At 35.5% G+C, this 24,211-nt stretch overlaps 1 protein-coding gene across 1 annotated transcript in view; it reads left to right on the top strand.

Annotated features, from left to right (window-relative positions):
- LOC145670275 (protein O-mannosyl-transferase TMTC1-like) overlaps positions 1–22,422 on the top strand; it is a 2,166,608-nt gene extending 2,144,186 nt beyond the window's left edge. Inside the window, exon 16 of the mRNA XM_081738705.1 lies at positions 21,178–22,422. Within this exon, the coding sequence (XP_081594831.1) occupies positions 21,178–21,330 (153 nt within the window). The 3' untranslated portion in view covers positions 21,331–22,422. The remainder of the gene's footprint in view (positions 1–21,177) is intronic.
- Positions 22,423–24,211: the final 1,789 nt, after the last annotated feature.

The raw sequence follows: 24,211 nt of genomic DNA, 5'->3' as shown, positions 1-24,211 counted from the left end.
GCCACGTAATAACTAAAAGAATCACGAGAAGGGACGTTTTAGGAGAAAAAGTTTCATAAATATCCCTCAATTAGTTTTCCTTTGAACACAGAAATGTCCCGTTCATTACGTAAACTGAAAGCCTGCAGTCTTGCACATCGACCAAGGTATAACTTGTTCCAGTGTTGCATTAACGGTCTGATATATGTCATTTAAAGAGATCCAATCAATATCTGTAAATATAGATGGATACTAAAGGGTTAAGAGCCCCAGGAACCAAGTGTTGCACTTATATGTTGACCAACAGTTATTTTTTAATTATAATGACCCTAAGGAACATTTCTAATCTAGTGGCAAAAGTTCCCTAGGTGGGGGAGTTATCACCTCCATGGCCCTTGGTCTATTACTGGTGGGAATCCGCCATGATTTTCATTGCATTGCTACGCACCTTCTCTGCTGTTGACCGACTGCTTGGTAAGGCTACTTTCCATCGTGGCGCCGGCGCATTTTATGTGGCTTGCTGGCTGTTTGCCGACTGCTCGAAAGGACCTCTTTTCAATGTCGGCTTCCCGATTCTCCCACCGGCGGCATCCGACCTCTTGCCGTCGTCGAAAATTTCCCTTTGCCAACTGGAAATCAACCCTTCAGGAAGGCAAAATTTTCAACACCTTTTACAGCAGCTTTGCCTAAGTCTGTCTCCGTGCTGTGTTTTCTCGGCAAGGGCACAGTTCCAAAGGTATATAATACTTGCATGTCCCATTCAATTTCTTCTTTTTTGGCTTAGAGTGCTGCAAAAACGTAAAAAGGAAGAAATTTTATACTGGGACACACAAAAAATTTTGGAGTATGTAAAATGAAGGGAAGTGAGCAAACTGGGACCCATCTTTTTACACTTGATTCTTATTGTATGTGACGAGACAAACACGATGGTACCAAAATTATCGAAATTGCACCAGGAGAACATGGGTAATTTGGGTAATATTGGAGTTTTATATGTAAAATGAAGGGGAGGGAGCAAATTGGGCCCCATCTTTTTCCGCTTGATTCTTGTAGTATGTGACGAGACAAACACGATGGTACCAAAATTATCGTAACTGCACCACGAGAACATGGGTAATTTTGGTAATATTGGAGTTTTGTATGTAAAATGAAGAGAAGGGAGCAAACTGGGCCCCATCCTTTTTCGCTTGATTCTTGTAGTATGTGACGAGACAAACACGATGATACCAAAATTATCGAAATTGCATGGGGAACGTGGATAATTTTTAGTTATTGTTGTAAAGTCTAAGAAAGCTGACTGGGTCCCATCTTTTTAAATTCAGTTTTAAGATTGTTAAAAGCAACATTGTTTTTCTAGCATTTGAAATGTTCTGTTTTAACTTTATATTGTAGAGAACACGAATAGTCATGTATTAAATATATTATTTGAATTTGAATTTTTAATTTTTTGGCCTTTATGCGTTTAAGGCTCAGGCCGAGATGGTGAGGGGAAAGGATTAAGGAAGGTGTCTCCCACCGCCTATGGTAAAAGTGCTATTCGAGCATTTGCCTAGTGTAACTGAGGAAAACCCTGGAAAAACCTCAGTTAGGATGGTGCATTGCTGGTATCGAACCCACGAGTTCCCGAGTATGCTCTACAACAGAACTACGGCGGATCGGTAAGTATATTGTGGTGTCCGACTTTAGGTATATAGAATTCACGAATCTGTTATTGACGACAACGGTAACCGACAAGAAGAGTTTCTTTTCTAGTTTTGTTCTTACCTTAAATTTATATTTGTATTGTTCTTAATAGTATAATCAATGTATCCCTGTTGGATTCCTGGTGGGACACAAGTGGTTAGGGACCTAAGTTAAACTCTAGGTCCCATCCTTATAATGACATCGTCATATGTTAGAAGGCAATGACAAATCACCATCGGTTCTCTTAGCTCTGGGACCTTTAGGCCAAGACCTCCCTTCAGGCAGAATACGCATCACCATCATCATAGTTCTTAATAATGTAACAAGTCTTTTCTATAGCACATTACTTACCGAGCCGCCGTAGATGAGTGGTAGAATATTGGTGTAACCTTCAATAGATCATGGATTCGATTCTAGCGTTCGACCATCGTGACAGGTTTTCCCAGGGGTTTTTCCTTAGGCACACCAGGCAAATGCAGGATGGCCCCTTCAGGCCAGGGCCGAGTCCTTTTTCCTTCTTTTCCTGCTTGAGCCTTAGGTGTTTAAAGGCCATAAATTTCAACAGTGCATTATCGTCTTAAAACTATTTAAATTTCAAGTAGACAGATATTACATTTTTTCTACACGAATATAACTACGTGTACTGTATTTCCAATAGCCCTAAATGAAAACGTTCCAGTGTTTCTGAACGTAAGAATTATTTATTTTTATGTTCCTTCCTTTGGCACTGGGGGACAGTCTTTTTTTTATATATATATAACTACTGATCGAACAGGATGATATCCTTCTGCATCAAATAATTCTAATCAAGGATGAATATATGTATATATAGTAAGAATGGAGTATTAATTTATTCCCGTTCAATTAATACATATTCTACTACAATGTATATAATATAATTAATTGTTACATATTGTAGTAAAACTCTTCATAATACGAAATTTTACAAATATTCTGTGTCCACAATATTTTTAGTCTAAGCTTAATAACACAATAGGTAAATCTAGCAAATCCTAAAACTTTTACAGTGATGAAAGCAGCAAAACAAAATGAAAAACAAACAAATGGAAAATATTTGAATGAACATATAATGGTAACATTAAATAAAAACATAATGGAATATACATATTCTTACAATAGGAATACTTCTTCCAGTTCTGCCTCATAATGCCTTTGGGTATGGTACCTTATTGAGGCGACATTGCCTCTTAGAACTGCCATACTTATTCTTTGTATGAGGACAGTGCTTGCTCTGTCATCGCCAGATAACTGCATGATCCGTCTGCTTATTTCTTTTATAAATTTAATACCTTCTCTACCTTATGCACCACTGGATGCAATAGCGATAGTTACAAAATGACATATCTCAGCAAGATTACTGTATTTTCTCCATTTTTCCTCTTCATTTCGGCTGGCTATATTTCCCGCCTGAATCGAAGAAAAGGGGAGATTGGAAGGAGCGATTGTATCTGAACATGTGAAGTCCCAAATTAGCGCTTTACCTCTCTTCCACGGTAACAGATTCATCTCATCTGGTCTTTTTCCGTCTGTTCTGCTACACCCAATGGGTTCTCTTATTCAGGTATGCCGGCTGAGATTAGTGCTCTCATTATAATGTAATTAACATTTGAGTGGCGAGAATGTCTACCTGCGCTTTTGGAACATGAAAGGCCATGTAAACCTTTTTTATTTACTTCGCTCTTACATGCTTGAAATTTGTGTCTTCATATATATCTGCCCCTAAACGTAACGCAATGGCTATTCGGATGCATTCATTACTTAGATGAAGGCCGAGCGTGGGCAAAGGCAGTGCTTTAAACCAAGCACCTGCTTCTACGGAGAAAACAGATAAATCTGGCTTTGTCTTCTAAGTTGTCTGCTGGCTGGAGTAAAAAGAAGAAGTGTGATTTAATGATAGGCATATCCCATGTGATTTGTTTTGATCTGGAGTTGATTTCGGGTAATTCTAAGCCTACTAATATTGACCAAGTTATAGAGCAATCCTCAATCTCAGTAATTCCGTGAGAAATTATATCGTGTTGGAGAAGCGATTTGATTAAGCATTTGGAACCATAGAACGATGCCAAAAAGGCGGGAATAGACATATCTAAGGTTCGTCAGATGCCTAATCCTCGAAAACTGATCGGAAGAGAAGCATGTAACCACGCATTATGAGGAAGAAAACAATTAATGATGGATTCCAATCCATATTTTATGGAGTTATCGTAACGTTCAAGTAGATCTTCTTCTCTCCAAGATGGTGAACCTTGTAGAGAATATAGGAACCTTGGCATGGTAAAAGAAGTTCTTAATGAATAGAAAGCTGAGTGTGCCGACATTAATGACAATCGTTGGAAATAATTCTCCAGCTTGGCAGTTTTCTCAATTAATAAAGCTTTCCATGCTTCAGAAGAAAAGGCAAAATCCAAAAGAAAAGCGTTTGAAGGCGTCATTAATTGAATGCCTGGAGCCGCCTCATTATACATGGTGAAAAATATATTTGTCTGTTCTGGAAGTGTTTCCAGGAAGCAATCTCACATCTGGAGTAGTTTAGTTCGAGGCCTATTAAAGATGCCTTTCTATCGGTATCATTTAATGTATTTAGTATGGTAATCGGGCCTCCAGCTATAGTGCCATCGTCCAAATGCCATATATTTAGATCTGTATTTACGGTATTGACGATTGGTTGTAGCGTTAAGGCAAATAATGCAGGACCTAAAGGGCCTCCTTGCTGAACTCCTCTTTGGGATAAGATAATGTCTGTGCCGTATAATAAGTAACTGACTTAAGCATAACTCTGGATTACGTAAGGATAGATGGATGGAAAATTGTCCTTAACGGCAGTGAGCATTGCATTCCGGTCTATTTCGTTAAAAGCATTTTTAAAATCAATCTTTAGGAAGGCTTTATTATTTTGATGAGGGTGGGAGTAATACATACGTGCAGCATGTGCTGCAACTTCAGCTCCTAGTTGGTGTGGAGAAAGGCGTTGAAGTAACTGACTTTTAATTCTCCCACATATTATTTTAGAAGAAAGTATTCTCCATGTGTTTCCTATGGCAATTGGTCTAATCCCTCCACATTTCTTTTTCAATGCAATAAGGGAAGCTCCAAAGAAAATTGGCCTTATTTCTACGGGTACGTCTCCTGACAAAATCATAGAGAGAAACTCGCAAGTGATCTTGGTAAGGCGATCTTTAGAGTCATGAATATTGTAAAGAACTAAGTCCTTAAGAACTGAAGGGCGCATGCTGTCTATTCCTCCAGCTGAACCAGAAGGGAAGGATTTGAGCGATTTTAGAAAGTTGCTGGACAAAACTTTATTAACTGTAATATGATCTTCTAAATTGGGTGCAGTAAATGTATAGGGTTTACGAGTGCGGAGGATGTTTTTCTTTTAAGGATCTTAAAATAGCAGGATCTGATGGAGCAAAAGAATTCTTGGAAATTAGAAGTCTGACAGCACCATGTATGTCGCCATCAGCGAGTTTATTTTCGATATGTTTAATGAAGATGTCGTTAGGTGATTTGTTAAAACTTATGTTGCGTTTGTCTTTGTTCGTCGTAAACTTGTTTGAGTTGGTTCTATAGTCGTGAGAGCTATTTGACTAGAGTTGTACTCTCTGTTCCACCCATGTGGTGAGATTAGAGATTTTTTCGGATTGGGTAGGCATACAAAGAGTAATGTACGGGAATATTAGGAGTTCGGTCCAATCTTCAATATTATTTGAAGTTACAATCTTCTGTAGAATTTCAATAAGAGCTTCAGTCACTGCTTGTCTTGTTCCTCGAGGAACGCGACGAAGAATGGGCACTGATGATTTTAGGCTTCGCAAACTATCAATAAGTTTTGTACTGACAATCTCCCCAAGAGGAACGTTATCATTTGAATTCAAGTCTTCCTTGTTTGAAATACTACTAGTTGAAGAATGTCTCACATTAAACTCGGATATTCTCTTTCCATTATGGCATTTGCTTTTGTGAATCGTCAATTTTCTTGAGTTGACGAAGTATCTGTTACAATTGGAGCAGAGGACATCTCTGGAATTAAAACTAATTCCATTATGAGTGCAAGATATATGTTTAGATTGATTGATCATTGTATCTTCATTGTTAGAATATTTAAACTTAGGCTTGAATGAGAATGTTATTGTTCGAAAATTCGAAACTTCAACTCCGTTTTAATGAACAATATCTGAGATTCATTTTGTACTGTGAAACAAAATACGAAAACAACACAAAATGAGCAAAATCTACTGCGCTCCCTCAATCATTCACACAGGACAAAGCACTGCACAAGGAAGACAACTAACATTGCACGAAAATGCAATGAATGATAAAAGATAGATAACACCAAACTCATTCCCAGTGACGATCAATGTCCACAAATCACGAAATGTCCTCGGAGTCATCGGAGCATACTAGGAAGCCAAATCCAAACACTCTCCCCGCCAACAAACCACACGTTCATATTCGAAACGAACCAAATTGACGGAGCGGTTCTTAAGCACGTCTATACTGTTTAACAATAACAATAACAATATATATTTACGGGGTGTTTCAACACAACGCCAACAACGTTTGGAAAGTGATTCCTGACACCAAGATAAGACAAAAACCTAGGTGCACAAATGCTTCCTTTCGGAGTTAGAGACTGCCGAAAACATGAAAAAATAAACATTGAAGGTCCATAGCTCCAGAACTATGGGACTTATCGTAGTCGGATCAAGACCTCACTTAGGAACTACTATGTACCCTATTCAAAAATCTATGTTTCAAAATCCTGCGGTACTTCCGCCACAATTTTTACTGAGATAGTTACTGAGTACTTCCCCCATCAGGATCCTGCCGCCTATAGTCGGACAATTTGTCCATGCCGACCAGATGCCGCGGTCGGATAGCCGGCGCCGGACACTGGCGTCTTTCTGCGCGATTTTCGACCTTGCTGAGCAGTCGGCAAAAAGCCAGAAATGACCATTAAATGCGTCAGATTCTGAGATTAAATCCGATCTCTTTGTATTTCTCCGACAAAAAAAATAAGGTAAACCGCATTTAATTTTAATTCCAAGAATTGTTTTGTCGATTATGAAAGTCACTTGTAAGTTGAAACTATGATAAATGGAAGTAGCAATTAATTTTAAAATAACAAGTTGACCCCCCCCCCCCCCACTGTTATAATTTCTAAAGCATATAAAATGTGCCATTGTCGATTTGCACTCGTCTCGATCAGATATACCTTTCGTAGACTTGTAATCATTTAAAGTTTCTGTCAATGATGGTGGCGTCGATTGACCTTAATGGCATTAGAGATGCTAATTTCTTAGCCAAAGTTTCTTCAGAATCAAATGCAATTTCATTTTCGCAAAATTGTGGTCTTATCGCAAAAGCAGATGTGAAGTACATGAAATGCATGAGTGAAATTGAGGACGGTAGAATTTGTGGATCAACCTTACAAATTGATCACAGTAATGAATATAAGTTAGGATTTGGCTTTAGATGCAGTCAGAAACGCAGTAAAAAGAACTGTAAATGCTCCGGGTGTATCAAAGGTAATAGGTGCAAATTCGTTTGCAGGAAAAGATACAATTCACTACACAACACTTTTTTTGAAAGTACGGAAGTTACATTCATACAAATCTTTCACTTCATTTTTCTTTGGGTTCAAACTCCGATGTTCACAAGAATAAAAATTAGTGAAGAAACTCGCATCAGTCCTAAATCTATTACAGAATGGACATCTAATCTCCGGGAAGTGTTTAGATTTGCAAATGAAAAGGAAAAGCTGAGAGGATCTATCTAAATATATGGATGCCACCTGTTTACGCGGAAGAATAATAAGGGCGGAATTTTGAAAGACCAAGCGTTATGGGCAATCGGAGGAGTTGAAAGACACTCTGGTAAATGCTTTATAAAGTTAACCAGATCTCGAGATGCTAAAACTCTGGAGAAAATAATTCGAAAAATGTTGAAGAAAGTTCAACTGTGTACACCGATCACTGGCGTGGATATAACAACATAAAGCAAAACTGTAACTTGAAAGACCATTATAAAATCAATCATAAAGAACGATTCGCCCACATAATTTTGAAAATGGAAAAAGGAAAATCTACAACTATTATTGTTACAACAAATTCCACTGAGCGAATGTAGAGAGAGTTTCGTCGGCCCATGAAATGCGTGCGTGAGTATGTAAATAAGAAAAGTGAACACATCGAATTTGCTCCTCCTTATGCAGATCGATACGTAAATTTCAGAAACAATATAAAACCATTAACGTCAATGAAAAGTGGCTATGAGTATGCTGACATGGAAGCCCGCTTCCGGAAAATATTGGCTGACAGCCGATCTGCATATCCCGGATTAGTTGGACATAAAGTCTCGACAAAACCTGCAGATGCAACACTTCAGGAAGCTGATTGCGCAGTAGTAGAAATCCCACGCCAACTGGATGACAGTGATCTTGAAATGGAGGACACGTTAGAAGATCATGGCTTAATAACTGAAGAAGAGGATAATGAAGATGAGCAGCTACCTCCATCTCCTACAATTGTTGTTCCTTCGCCACCACAATCAGGTGGAGAACATGAAACTTTCGGAGGACTGACAAAACGTGAAATTCTCAAGTATTCAAATGATTCCTTGTAACACATCGGAAGAAATACAATAACAGTTGAGTTTATGATTGGACTCATGCCTTCCTTGAGATTCATAGACCACGTTTGGAACAGTTGCGCGACAGGCAACAAATACAAACCACCAAACGTCCACTCACAAATTACCGCCACAAATATTTGGATTTTCCATTCTCGTCGTTTTCAATCGTTGAAACTTCGACTAATAGAAACTATCTGTTTAGTGCTATAAGCATTGCTTTGTTTCGGAATGAAGATTGTGCCTATTTCTTTAGGCTTCTTACAATAAAGAAAAGGTGGGAGCAGAGAAATGAAATCTATGCAGCAATCCACCTGTTTGAAGATAATGAAGAACAGTTACTGAATCTAATTTGGAATTCACCTGAGAAGTGGACACCAGAAAATAATTTCTTCATTAGCCAAGACGGTTGGGGAAGAGCCACCCATTCTCAAATGATGGCCAATGCATTTGATCGACCTGTCTGGGTCTTCTATCTGTATTCAAGTGAAGTTCAGGAATTCCGAAATGCGAAGGAAGTGTCAGACAAGATGTCACACTTCAGGCCAATTCCGCATGAGCCAGCCATCAATGTACACGAACCAATCAGACTACTATTGAGAAATGGCCATTACGAATATATCCTGAAAAGCCAAGTCGAGTCAGCTTTGTAGCATTTACTTGCAGAATGTACTTAATTCAATTTAGAAATGGGTATATCAAAAATGTGATTAGATAATAAAATAATGAAAAAAGCCCAGAAAAAGGTTAAAAACTAAAACGTAAAAAAAGGCATGTACGAGGTATGTAAGAGACAGAGAGAGAATGAGAGAGAGAGAGAGAGAGAGAGTAGGTGAGAGAGTGGATGCTTCTAGTTTGCACTACGTACTCGTCGTTAGAAGTGTAAACGGTTACACTCAGTGTAACTGGCTAAGAGTGCAAAACACGCGCTTGAAAACTATGTTCAATACTAATACCTTTACTCCCTCCTTGTGGTGAAGCTCAGCTTTTGAGGAGCCAGGATGCATTTTCCCTTACTTTCATTGAGCTAATTATCAAATTGTGCTAGTAATTATGAAAAAATGTACCTTCATTAGTATCTTGTTATTTTTAACTTATTACTTTCACTTAGACATATGATGTGATACTATTAAATTAATCTTATCTATATTCTTTTAATCTTTATCTTATCAAATTAATATTTATCCTTTTCATTCATGGAAAAAAGACTATTAGTTTCTTCGTGTCAAATTTCACAAACCGCAAAAAATAGGACTTACGAAATTAGGACTATGAATATGAATGACACATTAGACATAGCTATGTTCAAAAAGATTATCGTATGCCTTTAGCTAAAATTTCTTCTGTCAGAAATAGATACATACAACATCGTATAAATTCGCTAACTTTCATAGGTTTGAAGACGTATTTATCTGAAAAGTATTGTCCTGATAAGCAAGCAAATAAAGGTTATATATATATATATATATATATATATATATATATATATATATATATATATATATTGGTTCGCAATAAATTCAATGTCCAAAAATCGCACCAAGTCGTGAAGTTCCCTGAAAGGGATTTCACCCTGCAAAGGGGTTTTTTTGTAACCCAATTGAATATTTTTCAATAGAATGATTAAAAAACCGATGTACAGTATGGACCGATTGCAAAAATGGAGTTTAGTCTTGATCGAAATTAGTCCTAGGTTTAAATGCCAGTTTCGATTACAAGAAGACGTTTTTAGTTTATACTATGCTTTAGATTTAGACCAAGTTCAAGAGAAATAAACCAGCTCTTTATGTGGTTTAAACCGAGTCTCGGATTTTACTACTCAGAAGTTTGAAACTAGAAAAGATAGAATAAATACTTGTAATTGCTTGATGAATATATAACATTGTACAATACACTTCAATAATTTTAAACACCAAAAGCAAGTTTCAAGAACAGAAATGACTCAAATAAATTTCATGTGAAGTCTCAATATTCAACGTAATAGACTGCTTAATGTAAGGTTTTCTTTAGTTCGCTATATAGTGTATTTGGTTAAAGCCCGTTGCACTTATTGATGTAAGTTTTTAGCGGCAGAGATTGGAGAACCCTATCGTGAAAACAATCTTGATTTTTACTTTCATACGAAAGGGGAACAAAAGTATAGAACTTAAAGTTAAAAAAAAAAACTAGTTTTAAGTGGAATAATATTTAAAAGTAAGAAAAAGCAAATAAAGGGAGTTTAAATCCGATGCTGAGAGTAGTTTGTTATAAATTCTGCCGATGACCCATTTTGTTGATTGACATATATGGATGAATGTTTCATATATTTTAGTAATGTTTTCAAAATTTCATTTTTCGTTAGTTGCTGGTAGTTACTTGTTATTTTTTTTCAATAGGTTTTAAAACGAAAAAGTGTAAATTTGCCCTTTTGTGTGTGTGTGTGTGTGACAGAGAGAGAGAGAACGGAGAGACAAAAATATAAATTTGGGGAGCAACCTATCCAAGAGTAAAAAGTTGTCCCGTTTTTTCTAGTTGACAATTTGGTCACCCTAGGAGTAAAGCATTATGCTTTAAGCATTAAGCATTATGCTTTATGTTTTATTTCTGTAAATTATGCTTTATTATGCTTATAAGATTAGCATATTTGGATATGTGAAGTGGTCTAAATCTGTTACTGTTGGTACCAACCATAGGTGGAAAATTCCATTATGCTTTTACTGCTTTTTATGCTTTACGGTTGCGCTACTACTCAGAAGGCATGAATTTGGGAGTTCATTGTTTAAACTAGAGTCTACTAATTATTTAACTAAATCTGTAAAGTACAAGAAAACTACTAGTAAAAGAGCACGACCAATTTATGGGTCACAAGTTTTTCGCTCTGAAAGTTTCTTGTCCTCCCAAGTAATTGATTTTATACAAAACTTGACCCCTCAATTTCAATTCACTTTCTCATACATACATACATACACACACAAGTTTGGCACAAAGTCTCTTCTCGCAATATGTAAATAAATTTATTTTGAGGAAAGTGACTTTGTGTCCGGTCTGTATGTATACCACTTTTTGTCATTTATCACTTACGGTTAGACTCATATAATATTCTAATGAATTTTAAAACTTAATTTCAATCGAAATAATGAATGAAGCATAATTTGATATTTTCATGGCAAGGATTAGCTAAGTACAGGCATATTTGTTGCTCAAAGTAGTAGAAAGCATAGTTCCAAGCTCGATTTGTAGTAAAAACTATGTTTACGGTGATGATTCAGAATTTGAGGTAGTTGAAAGACTAGTTGAATTAAGGGATTGGGTCATAAACATTCTAGAGGCTATGTGCTGACTACATATTCATTATCCAACTAAAATTCATCTTTTTTACATAATACTTACAATTCTTCGTGTTACAACGCAACGAACTTCAGCTTATACTGTGTATTAAACATCTATTTCATTCGTTATTAAAGGTGAAATTTCCTGAATGATGCAATAAACATTTTGAATAATAACTAGCGTCCTTGCACTCAAAGGTTTATTTTGTACACTTTATGTTTAGGTATGTGATTATGTATTTGTACAGTATACTATATATTCCAATTTCCAGCAAGGAAGTTGAAGACCCTACCACATGCAGTAAATAAGTTATCTTTCTGCCTCGTTAATCCACCAGAAGCGTTCTTGGTGCATGTTTTTAGCAGTTTAAACCTCTTCTACTTTTTTTTTTTTTTTTTTTTTTTTTTTTTTTTTTTGTAAGGTCAATGTGTTCTGAGAAACATAACAATTACCTAATTAGTTTCCAACCAAGAACTTTTCCTGGGAAACTTCGTCTATCTCTACATGCTTTTAATTTTATCCCCAGAAGTATAATATAAACCACGGAGAGTTAAATGAAGCAAGACAATTCCTCTTCTCGTACTCTTCACGTCGAGCCAATAAATAATCCTTTTTCAAATATTCAAAGTTTAATTTTCTGATACGGCAAACTTTCTTCAACTTGTGACTTCTAAGGAAGAAGTTACTCGTTTAGTAGGAAACTTACCAATAAAGTTTGTGTAATGTTAGTATTAATTAACCAAAAAATTACGTAATTGGAAACAATATACGAACAACTTGGGCGAACATAATGATATGTCATATTTTCTAATTTTCGGGTGAACTGGGAAAGAAGTTCGATCATTCCTATGGAATACAATGCGACGACACTTACCAAACAAGCTTGCCCTGCCATCTATGGCGCATTTCCGAAATGCAACACCTACATACTCTTCTGCAGTTCGATCACAACTCATTTAACTTAATAACTCAATTTCACTCGGTGTGGTACTTACCATTATGTTCTCCCGAGCCGCTCATATATGCACATTTTTTTTCTGTAAACTGAAGCGTTCATTTTTTAAAAAAATACAATTTACCTTTTCTTTCATTTGGTAGTAAATTCTTTGATTGTCGAATTAGATCTGCAGCTATTTTAGAAAATATTTACCGAGGTGGCCTTTATGAATTTACACATGGGAGTGAAAATAGTTTATCTACATATGTACACTTACTATTAAAGTTATTTTGATATTAAGATACAGAAGAATTATAAGTCTTGGAGACTATGTAATTGGATATTTCTCTCTTCTTTTTTTGTTATTTCTTTCAAACTGTCTCTGCTCAGAACTATCGCTGCAACTTCTTGAAGTTAATATTCCAATGACAAATATTAAAAAATAACACTAAAAATGCTCACAATCACGCAAATAATGAAGACACTACAAATTAATAACTTTTAGTTCATCGCATAGAATAATAGTTAGATAAATAGTGTTCTGAAATGTTTTTTGAAGTTGCGCTTTAAATTTAAAAAAAAAAGTACGAATTTCGAGGTTGGTTTCGTTGCGTTCAAGACGGACTACTTTCATTTATATACACAAGTTTTTTCACGTACATATTATAGTTATAAAATAGTAATTATCTTTAGTAGGGCCTAATAACTTATCTGACAAATATATTTTAATTTCAAACATTTCTAATTTAAACAATTTTTTAATGTTGAAGTAAAGAATACATTCCAATCCAAAATCATTTTACATTCAGCATGAAATTTTAAGCATGTTTTTGTTGTGAATAACAAATAAAATTTTATTGTTATTAAGGAATCATTGTTTCGTAGGCAAATAAGACTAATCTTTGGTAAGTATTCTCCTCAGAAGGTCTTTATTTGGAATTATATATTTTTGCACATCCCTACAAAATGAAGTGAGACAGGTGATTAACATTATTAGCGCACATCCAATAATATGCTTGAAAACAGTAGGACACATCATAATCAATGGTATTAAAGGACATACACTCAAAAGGGTTACGAGTTACGAAATGCACCATAAAATAATTAAAAAAAAAAAACTAAAAGTTGGAGTAAAACGAAAAGAAGAATCTTGCTGTCAAATGCATACTCACAATCATTATAGAAACAACGAAAGAAATATTCTAGCATCGCGATTTATAGAGGAAGTTAAGGTAAAAATATGAAAGATTGTCATCTTTGTTTGTTTTGTTCTATAGATGCAGAAGCCGGTCAAAAATTTTAACAAGGAGAAAACTTGCATGACGCAGAACTTTAAAACATGTACGCGTCACTTGATATATGTATTATTAAAGCTACATCCGTAAGTTGTGTGAGATAGATGTTCATAAGAAAAGCTCCTTTAGGGTGTATTTTTCAGAATTCTAGTCGCAAACTTTAGTTGACAGATATAAAGTAGTATAAACACAAGGTTTTCAGGAAGTCGATTGCACCAATCGCAAGAAGGAAATGACGGAATAGCGTTCTTGTGCTTCTGCAGTGAGTCTCTAGATTTCCGGATATTTAAGTTAGTAAGTTCTTCGTATGCTTAAGGAGCTCAAATTAATCGATTTTACACATGAGATAGAAAATCCAGTATTTTCAACTACCATATTGGATTGACGTAGTTGAAATGTACGCTTTTACAGCTGATAGGAAACCACTATCTCACCAATGAATCGAACTTCAGCGTAGGAATGATATCGAGACAAGACGAGACGAGACGAGACTTTGTACAGTCTCGGTCTCGTCTCGACTGATAAGTAGCGGTGTCGGTCTCGATCTCATCTCGAGTCAAAAATCGCCGTCTCGGTCTTGTCTCGGTCAACAGATGCTTGTCTCGATCTTGGTCTCGGTTTCGTCTCGAAAGTCTCGAAATAAATAGTGTGAAATTAAAATTGTGAAAGTATTATTATCAAATAGTCTCTCGTTTCCGCTTCTTATTTTTGGCCTTCATTCTTGACTTATGGTATGACTTGAATTATGGTATAATGTAGCTATTCGTAACTAATTTGCTAGCGCTAATGCTTTCCATGCGTGTTTTTCAGTTTCAATCATCAGTAGGTATAACATACCTGGGATAAAAGCCTAATAGTGACCCGTATTTCACTTTCAGCAATAGACTTTGTCTCATATAGCCTTAGTACTGCTTATACAATTAAACTTTTAAATTAACTCCAGTACTATAAGACAGTTTATTTCCTTCCTTTGAATCAGAATTGTCCAGTACCTACTAACGGATAACGCCACCTATAGCAGCACGAATTTATTTAATCGTACCGAAATTGAAATTTTACAATTTCTCATTTATTATCCAATACATTCTGTTCTGTCATTTTAAAAATACAACAGGGTAAATTATTGCTACAATATATATATATATATATATATATATATATATATATATATATATATATATATATATATATATATATATATATATATATATTCAAATTTATTACCGTTTCACATCTCAGTGTATAATTGACATTTTAAAACAGGAACTTCCTTAATCTTGTGGTGGGTGCTACGGCACTAATATTTGTTATCTGTTGTGTCGGGTTGGATCACCAAACAAGTTACATTCAAAGTCCAATGTATCGTATAATTCGCATCTCACTTTCAGTACATTCTGCTTCTTATACAAGTTCATAAGGTCGTAATGTATTATATAAGCATATATCCAGTGCCATAACATAGATTAAGCTTATTCCTGAGCTCTAAGCAGTGCATGTGATCTTTATTCGAGAAAACTAATCGTGTGTTCATTACATTGAAACTTTATATTGATTGAAAATTACTTGCCAAACATGGACATACATATTAGATAAATATATAGGTAATTCGAGTTACCTGCATCTATTTTCTCTCTCTCTCTCGACAAAACAAGTCATTCTTAACTTTCTAGTTTCCTTTTGTATTTTCGTAGTTTTGCTCCAACATGAAGAATTCAATTTTTTTTTCCTGTACGACTTTCGTGAAATTTTGGACCTATTTTTCCTTCTTTACCTACTAAAAGTTATATATATATATATATATATATATATATATATATATATATATATATATATATATATATATATATATATATATATATATCAGGGGCGGACTGGCCATAATCAAGTACCGGTCCGATGGCCGCTGCGCCCTCCTCACATCAGTGCCTTTGCGCCCTCCTCGGGAGGGGCTAAGACCCGTCTTAGCCTCGGGCAGGCGCACAGTTTCCTCTCTGAACACATTTTAAAAAAAACAAAGCTACATAATTATTTTATAAATTCGCTAGCCTTTGGCCAGCTAGGGCTCCACCCCAGACCCCGATATTTGTTCGGCCTGCGGCCTCGCTCTTTCTGTTTTCGGCGTGGGAATGCTATTAATGATATTAGATTTGCCCCTAAATATATAGATGTGACTCTAATATCAGTCATTTTGGACGATTTTTACATATCACCCTTACCAACCCCACGCTCCGCCCCAAATCCCTGTATTTGCTCGGCCTGCGGCCTCGCTCTTTCTGTTTTTGGCTTTGGGAATGTCATTATAATGATCTTAGGGACCCTGAAATTTATAGATTTGACTCTAATATCGGTCATTTTGGATGATTTTTATATATCAACCCTCCCACCCCCACTGCTCCGCCCCCAGATCCCGTCTTTACTCGGCCTACGGCCTTGCCATTTTTGTTTTAGGCTTTGGTGGTACCACTAATGATCTCAGCGACTTCTAAATATATTGATTTGACTCTAATCTCGGTCATTTTGGATCATTTTTACATGTCTCTCCCTCCCATTTCCGCCGTTAGAGGCGCTAGTGGCGTTACATAAAAACAAGACTACGTTCAAGACTTACAGATGAACATCTGGAATTATTGTTCTTGATGAACTCAGAAAGAGACATTCTGACCAAAATAGACAACAATCTTATTATTGACAAAATGTGTGAAAAAAGCAAGGAGATGCGAAGGCTCCTTCAAGCCTAAAGCAGTAACTTTACTTTTATTTTCCAGTTTTGTTTTTGAATTTCTTTTTTCGCTAGGTAGGTATATAGTTCTAAATTTACTTTTGTTAATTTGTAGTAAATGTTTCATGTATACTTTTTATTAACGGTTTTAAAAATAGATGAAAAATAAGTTAATGTTATGATGAACATAGCTTTAAAAGGACAGAAGTATGGAAAATAGCATAAGCCCCTAACTTAACTCAAATCTTCAGTTATAATTAGGCTGTTAACAAATGTAGCCGAAGAATTTAAACAACTGGTGTGATTTTTTAGTCTCAGTTAAAGTGTGCAGATTTATATAGGCCTAATATACGAGGCGTGTTTTTTGCAGGCCTAAGAGTGTAGAATATCTTAAACTAAATGGTAAAGTTATAGACAATCCACAGCAAATTGCAGATATATTTAACGATCATTTTGTGCATTCAGCTGATCAAACGAAAAATACTGATCACTCAAAAATAATGCAGAAACTCCCAAATCAAGGAGAAATAAACACAAAGTCTATGTTCTTATATCCAGTTTCTGTAGATGAGTTAATAGGAATAATTAAATCTTTATCAAACAGCAGTTCTTCAGGTATGGATGAAGTTCCTTCCATTGTAATTAAAAAATGTGCGAAACATATCACACATCAACTTTGTTACCTTATAAATTTCTCGTTAGAAAACGGTATATTTCCCACACTACTTAAAAATGCTAAGGTTCTTCCAACTTTTAAAAAGGGTGATGAGAATGTCATGACAAATTATCGACCTATTTCAGTTCTATCGATATTTTCAAAAATATTTGAGTCAGTCATGGCAAAACGTCTTAGCAAATTTTTAATAAATCATAATATTATCTCGACTTTTCAGCACGGATTTCAGAAGAATAAAAGTATTGATACCGCTTTATTTGATTTTCTTACAGATATCCTGAAATCACTCGATAATAAGAATTATGTTATAGGTTTATTCATCGATCTGTCAAAGGCATTTGACAAAATTGATCACAATATTATGCTAAATAAATTGTCTCAATATGGCATACGTGGCGTAGCAAACCAGTGGTTTTCATCCTACCTAACAAATAGATGCCAAACTGTTCAAATTACAAAAGTTGAATCAAATCGATCCTGCACTTTCTTCTCAAAGCAATCAAAAATTACCAGAGGTGTCCCTCAGGGCTCTATTTTAGGCCCTACTCTATTCATAATTTATATAAATGATCTGATAAAAACTTTACACCCCACAAAATGCATGTTATATGCTGATGATATAAATATAGTTATTACTGAACAAGACCCAAATTTAGTATTGGTCAAGACAGAAAAGGTTATAAGCAAAATAGTTACTTGGTTGAATGCAAATAACCTTATCCTAAATACAGATAAAACAGTCGCAATTAACTTTCGTTTTCCAGGAAATAATCCATCCTTCCCTTCGCTAAACATTAATGGAAAACAAATTGAGTATTCTAATGCAACAAAATTACTTGGTGTTTACATCGATGATGATTTGTCTTGGCAAACCCATGTTAAAACATTAAATAAAAAATTGACTACTTTATGTTTTGCGTTCTTTAGGTTACGAGATACAGTTTCACGAAATAGCTTATTATCGATATACTATGCAAAAGTCCAATCACTCCTCAGTTTTGGAATTATCTTTTGGGGGTCAGCCGCATGCAGTCAGGAAACATTTCGGATACAAAAGAAAATACTACGAATAATATTCAGACTAAATAAAAGAACATCATGTAAACAAATATTTAGATCACAAAAAATTTTAACCCTTCCAAGCCTATACATATATAAATGTATACACTTCGTGAAACAAAACAAACAGATGTTTATACAAACAAGAGATATTCATGCATACAGCACGCGGCAATTAAACGACATTTACGTAGTACAACAAAATTACTCCAAGTACCAAAAAAATGTTTATTTAAATTGTACGAGACTTTATAATATGTTACCATCACATTATAAAGAGGTAAATTTTAATACTCAAAACAAAATTCGTACTCTGTTACTTTCTAAAGCATATTATTCAGTTCAGGAATTTGTAAATGATAACAATGTATGAATATGATGTATTATGTAACAAATGATGTATTATGATGTATGATGTATTATGAATTATGTAACAAATTTAACATGTGATGTTTATTATAATTTTGTACTTCAAATGGTGTAAGCTGTAATTAAGCTGTAATTACAATTTGATTTATATGCATGACAACTGTAGAACTTATAGGAGATACTCTCCATTATGTAAGTCAAAACAGGCTAAATAAATAAATAAATAAATAAATAAGTAAGGCCCTTTGAACATAAGTACACAACGAAGGTTATTTCAAACAAGTAAATATATTTTCAGGAAGTACATACTTTACTCTATTTTTCGACATAGTTGCCAAGTTTGTTCAAACACTTATCATAACTCTCAACAATTTCAAAATACCCTCTTCATAAAAATTTGCCGCCTGCTCCGATAACCAAGAGTTCACTACCGTTTTCACATCGTTGTCATCATTGAAACGGTTGCCACTGAGGTGTTGTTTGAGGTGGAGGGACAGATGGTAATTGCTCGGTGCAAGATCAGGACTGTAGGGTGGGTGGTCTAAAACTTCACAGCCAAAGCTGTCCAACAAATCGCGGGTCTGACCTGCAGTGTGAGGTCTTGCATTGTCATGGAGAAGAACAATGCCCTTTGTCGGCATGCCGCGTCGTTTGTTTTGAATCGCTCTGCATAGCTTTCACAGGGTTTAGCAGAATGCTTCTGCATTGATAGTGGTTGCATGAAGTTGGTGGTTCGGCGGGTGCTCATGTGGTTCGGATTCCACGTTAATCAGTAGGTCCATGTCTCATATAGCCTCGCTGCTGAACGGGACGTAAAACTCAAAATCAACTCAACTCAACTCAGTACAGTCAGTGATTCTTGTCGTCCGGTGTCTCTGACAGACCACGATACTCCTTCTGAACCACGGTAACCCTAACTCGTCTGCAATTGAGCGACCACTTTTCCGATAGTCCAATTATATTGTGTTCTTGAAAAGTTCATCTGAATATATTATCGATCGGTGGACAGTGGTTTGTTTTCAACGATATATCCCCGCGGAATATTTCTCAAACCAACGGTGCTCAATCACCACTCCTAGTCCTAATGTACTATTGATGTTTTTCCATAATACCTCAGTTTGAACGCGAAAAGGAAAATTATTTGCAACTGTGTTCACTGTGAAGTACTTTCACACGGTTATGTCGAAGAGTATACTTCCTTGTGATTAACTGCGCACCCTAGTCTTATTTTTTTAACTTGTAAGGGATTCATGATGGCGTAGGGCTGATAGGGATGGTATCGAGACCGAGGCGATCTTTTACATACCGAGACCGAGACGGACCTCTACAAATCGAGGCGAGACTTAGGTCAGTTTCGAAAGTCTCGGTCTCGTCTCGAATATTGATAGCTGGTTTGCCTTTACTCAAATTGGTTTCGTTACCGTGTGAGATTATATGGGAATTGACTGTACAGTGGCGTACTTAGAGGTGCGTATCGGGCTCAAGCCCCTCCAGAAATAAATTTGTGATCATTTATTCGCAATGCACGTACAACACAAATGTTTCTTACCCGTTCCTCAAGCATCTCCCGAAGCAAAATCCACTGCTGATGTATATAATCTCTCTCTCTCTATCCATCCATCTATATATATATATATATATATATATATATATATATATATATATATATATATACAGCCGAGGATCCAGGATATGATCAACGGAGTTGCTAAACCATACTTTGCCGGTTTATTTAGTGTAAAGCAGGATTGAAGCCCATTTAATGCAGTGTATACCTGAGCGTTAATTGAAGCTATAGCCCTCCCTTGGATCCGCGCCTATATAATATTAAAAATGCTGAAATTTTGTATCATGTTGTGTTAAATATTGAAAGAAAAATTCTTCTAGATACCATACTCTATAATACCACTAGATAACAAGCAGTGTTCCCAACGCAAAATAAAGTTGTATTTTCTCAAATTGCATTATGTAAGGTATTACATATTTCTAATTTAGATATTAAATATAACCACAATACCACGTACATTATTCAGTGCAACAAAGGACAGTATATTATCACTAACATCAACATTTTGGAGATCTCTAATAACTTAAATGGCAAACGGTGCAATGCGCATCATTTGTATCTTAGCGTCAAATACTATGATCATGGTATAATGTATTTCGAATGAATGAAAGAACGAAGTTACAAGAAATGAAAAATTTAACTTTTTCTAAAGACTTTACTTCGAAAACGTGCTGACATATCACGTTCCATCATACAGATGCTTCCAAAAGACTTAAATGATCTAATGCTATTTACAACAATTGTTATTTCAAACCGGGGGCGCGTTACTATCTGGTGCGATCTTTGTTAATAATCATTCAATAGACATTGTTCGTATATTTTGGGGAAAATGACTGAGCATGTATTAAGTTAACAAATATTTTTAATGCTTTTGGTCTAAGTATTTCTTTTCTTGTTTATATTGTGACTTATATACATTTCGTTTTGTTATAGGGTTACCACTATAGTTTTTGGAACCACCAACAGATGGGACTACCGAAGAAACCACTTCTGGTGCCTGAAACTACTTCTAGCAATTCTGGTGAGCTTGATATTCTATGCAGTTTTCAAGATGAGGAATTTTCTCCAGAGCTCATGACTGGATGACCGATACAGCTTCAAGTTCGATGACGTCAAAATCCCAGCAGCAGAAGCACCATCACAGAAAGCTTTATTGCTTCAGTCAAAGAGTTTATCATCGCCTGTTGCATACCTCGAGGAAAAAGGCGTCACATGAAATGGTATTTTATCGAGTTGCAGGGTAATACAAATAAATTACAAAAAATACCACTAATGATTTTTGACGAATAAAAAAAGAACAGTGTGAGATTATTTTGTCTCGGGAAGGGACCACAGACTACATGATCGGAAGTACTCCACAGCTTACTTACTGCACGAACTTCTTTTAAAAATAATGAAAAAACTGGTAAGAAGAAGAATAATGCTGTAGGAATTTAGTAAAGCAATCTAACCTTATTCTCTTAATTCTGTGTTAAGTGAGTGCCAATTTTCGAAAGCGTTTCGAGTGTGACTCCTTTCTTTCACATCACGTGTTTCTTGTCAGTTTTTTGCTATTTCAAGCACGTAACATATGATGCATTGCTTTAGTAAACCTTTATTGTGCAGCTCTGAACATGATGGATAGACTTCATCAGTTTCATTTTGAGACTTTCCAGCTTTGTGTATATCAGCTCAGTGTTTCTGATTACCAACCTATTCATAACCTATGAAACATTCTTTTCTTTGTATTAAATGCTGTTGTGATCATTGTGACCACATTTTTCTCTCCAGTTTGCAGAGTGTAATCACTGCAATTTTAAAGCTTTTTCTCACATTCGTTCATAATTGTTGTAAAAATTCCTATTAACTACGAAGAAAAGCCTGTATTTTATATACAATATATACATAATATGATAAGTAAATTATAAATTACAAAAAAGTCCAGATGTTGGATGAATTTGGTAATGAATATTCTGGCTGCATAGCAAGTAAACATACTACCAGAATAGCAGATAACATTTAGAGATAAGTAAACGATTTCAAGCAAAAAATCAAATTGATTAGTTTGTCTTTCAAAGACTCAAATATAGCTTTCAGATTTGTCTGTATCTTATTCTGCTCTAAGCTATGTTTCCACTGCAAAAGATGAGTGACAATAAATAAATCAATTACGTCTTGAAATAAAAACAAAATGCTTTACTTCTATATGTTTTTCCTTAAACCTATTTGATTTGTTCATTTACTTATTCTAGCAGCGAAGATATTCTTGCATTATAGCAATATTTTAGTGTGGGTATAAACGTGCACTTCCTCTGGCTGGGAATCGAACGTAAGTTTTTGAAACATGATTCACTTCATTTGATTGTAGACTCAAATACAGAATACTTAAAGTAGAAAAATCTTTATTTATAAGTAGTGAAAATTACTTCAAATTCAGTAGGTACGGAGATTGGATTTTGTATTTTTAAAGTAGATAAACTTTGCTTTCGTGTAATTTTTGAAACAAAATATATAAAAACGGACACATGAAGATCTGATATATAGTCACTGATATCAAAACTTTTTAAAATATAACTCAGGTTCCTCTCTACATTAACTTTCAATAAATTTGAACTTTTAAACTATAAAAATTCTTAGGAGAACCGGTCCGTTGACCGGTTCTACTAGCAATAACTTATGTGCGACCATTAAGCAATAATTTATGTGCGAAAAAGGGTTTGTGTATTTGCGAGATTAAAATTTTGTAACTCAATTGTCTAAATGATTGAATAGTAAAACTATCAGGTATTCTGAAAAGAGTATTGAGCATTTTAGCATAACATAGTGGTAGTGAATAAAATCTTACTATATGAACCGCAGCGCGTTTACAAATGTGGAACACTTCGAATCTACTCGATATATTTTCAGCTCGTTACTCCAAAGTGATGGAATGGCAAAGTCTGTCTGTTTATCAGTGTAGGGAAAGGGTGGCGTTCAATAAAAAATTATGCTCATATATCTCACGTGGTTCTTCTCTGGTAGATTGATATAGGTTGAAAAAATAACTCTCCAAATAATAGTTTGTTGCAATTGGCATGTCCGACTGAGGGGTAAACAGAAAAATGTAAACTTTGGAAGAATAAAAAAGAAAACTGTGAACCACCTTACCTAGGTAATCAAAATAGGCTCAGGCTGCAGTTCAAGAACAACTCTGGAGTCTCCGACTCAAAGAAGTCATCAACCACACGTTGGACTGCCGGGTCACCATAGAAGATCTTCCCTGTCAAAAAATGATCTAGATGTCAGAAGAGTGGTAGAGACGCAAGGAGAATACGTGCGTGAAGAAATGATTCGCACTGCAACTCATGAGTAATGAGTAGGGGGAGTAGGGGAACTCGGTTGCTCAGGACTGCGACATTAAAACAAGACAAGGCTAAAACGAATAAGGTTCAAATGAACAAAGGTGCTGCTAAATGAAGAGAAAAAAACTAAAGCAAAAGTACAAGATAAAAGAGTAAATAAGAAAAAAAATATAACAATAACAATATATAGAAAACAACACTAAAAACTGAGAGAAATATAAAAATTTAGCAGCAATGAAACAATCACAACAAACTAAAACAGCTCAGAGAACATGAGCAACCCTACAATGAGAAATGAACTTAAGTACCCAGCTAATAACATCACTATCATCCCCCAAGACACGGGTAAGTAGACAAGGCAGTCCAAAACGTTCTCTGAGATCTGGGTGTTCAGGACATTCAACAAGAATGTGCTGAATACTCAGGGCGACAATACACTCTTCACAATACGGACGGTTCAATCTCCACAGCAAGTAGCAATGCGTCAGTTGAGAGTGGCCGCTACGCAAAAACATCAGGAGCACTTTATCTCGAAATTAGGCTGCGAGGACGTCTGCCAGTCCCCAAGAAGTGGTTTTACAACTTGAAGTTTATTTTCAACGGCCTGGTCCCAATCTGCTTGCCAGTGAGAGCGCATCACGATGTTA

The sequence above is a fragment of the Thermobia domestica genome, chromosome 14, assembly GCF_964235325.1.
Source record: "Thermobia domestica chromosome 14, izTheDome1.hap1.1, whole genome shotgun sequence".
Lineage (NCBI taxonomy): Eukaryota > Metazoa > Arthropoda > Insecta > Zygentoma > Lepismatidae > Thermobia > Thermobia domestica.
The sequence above is the reverse complement of the archived record's forward strand: the minus strand, read 5'-3'. Positions and strand labels throughout refer to the sequence as shown.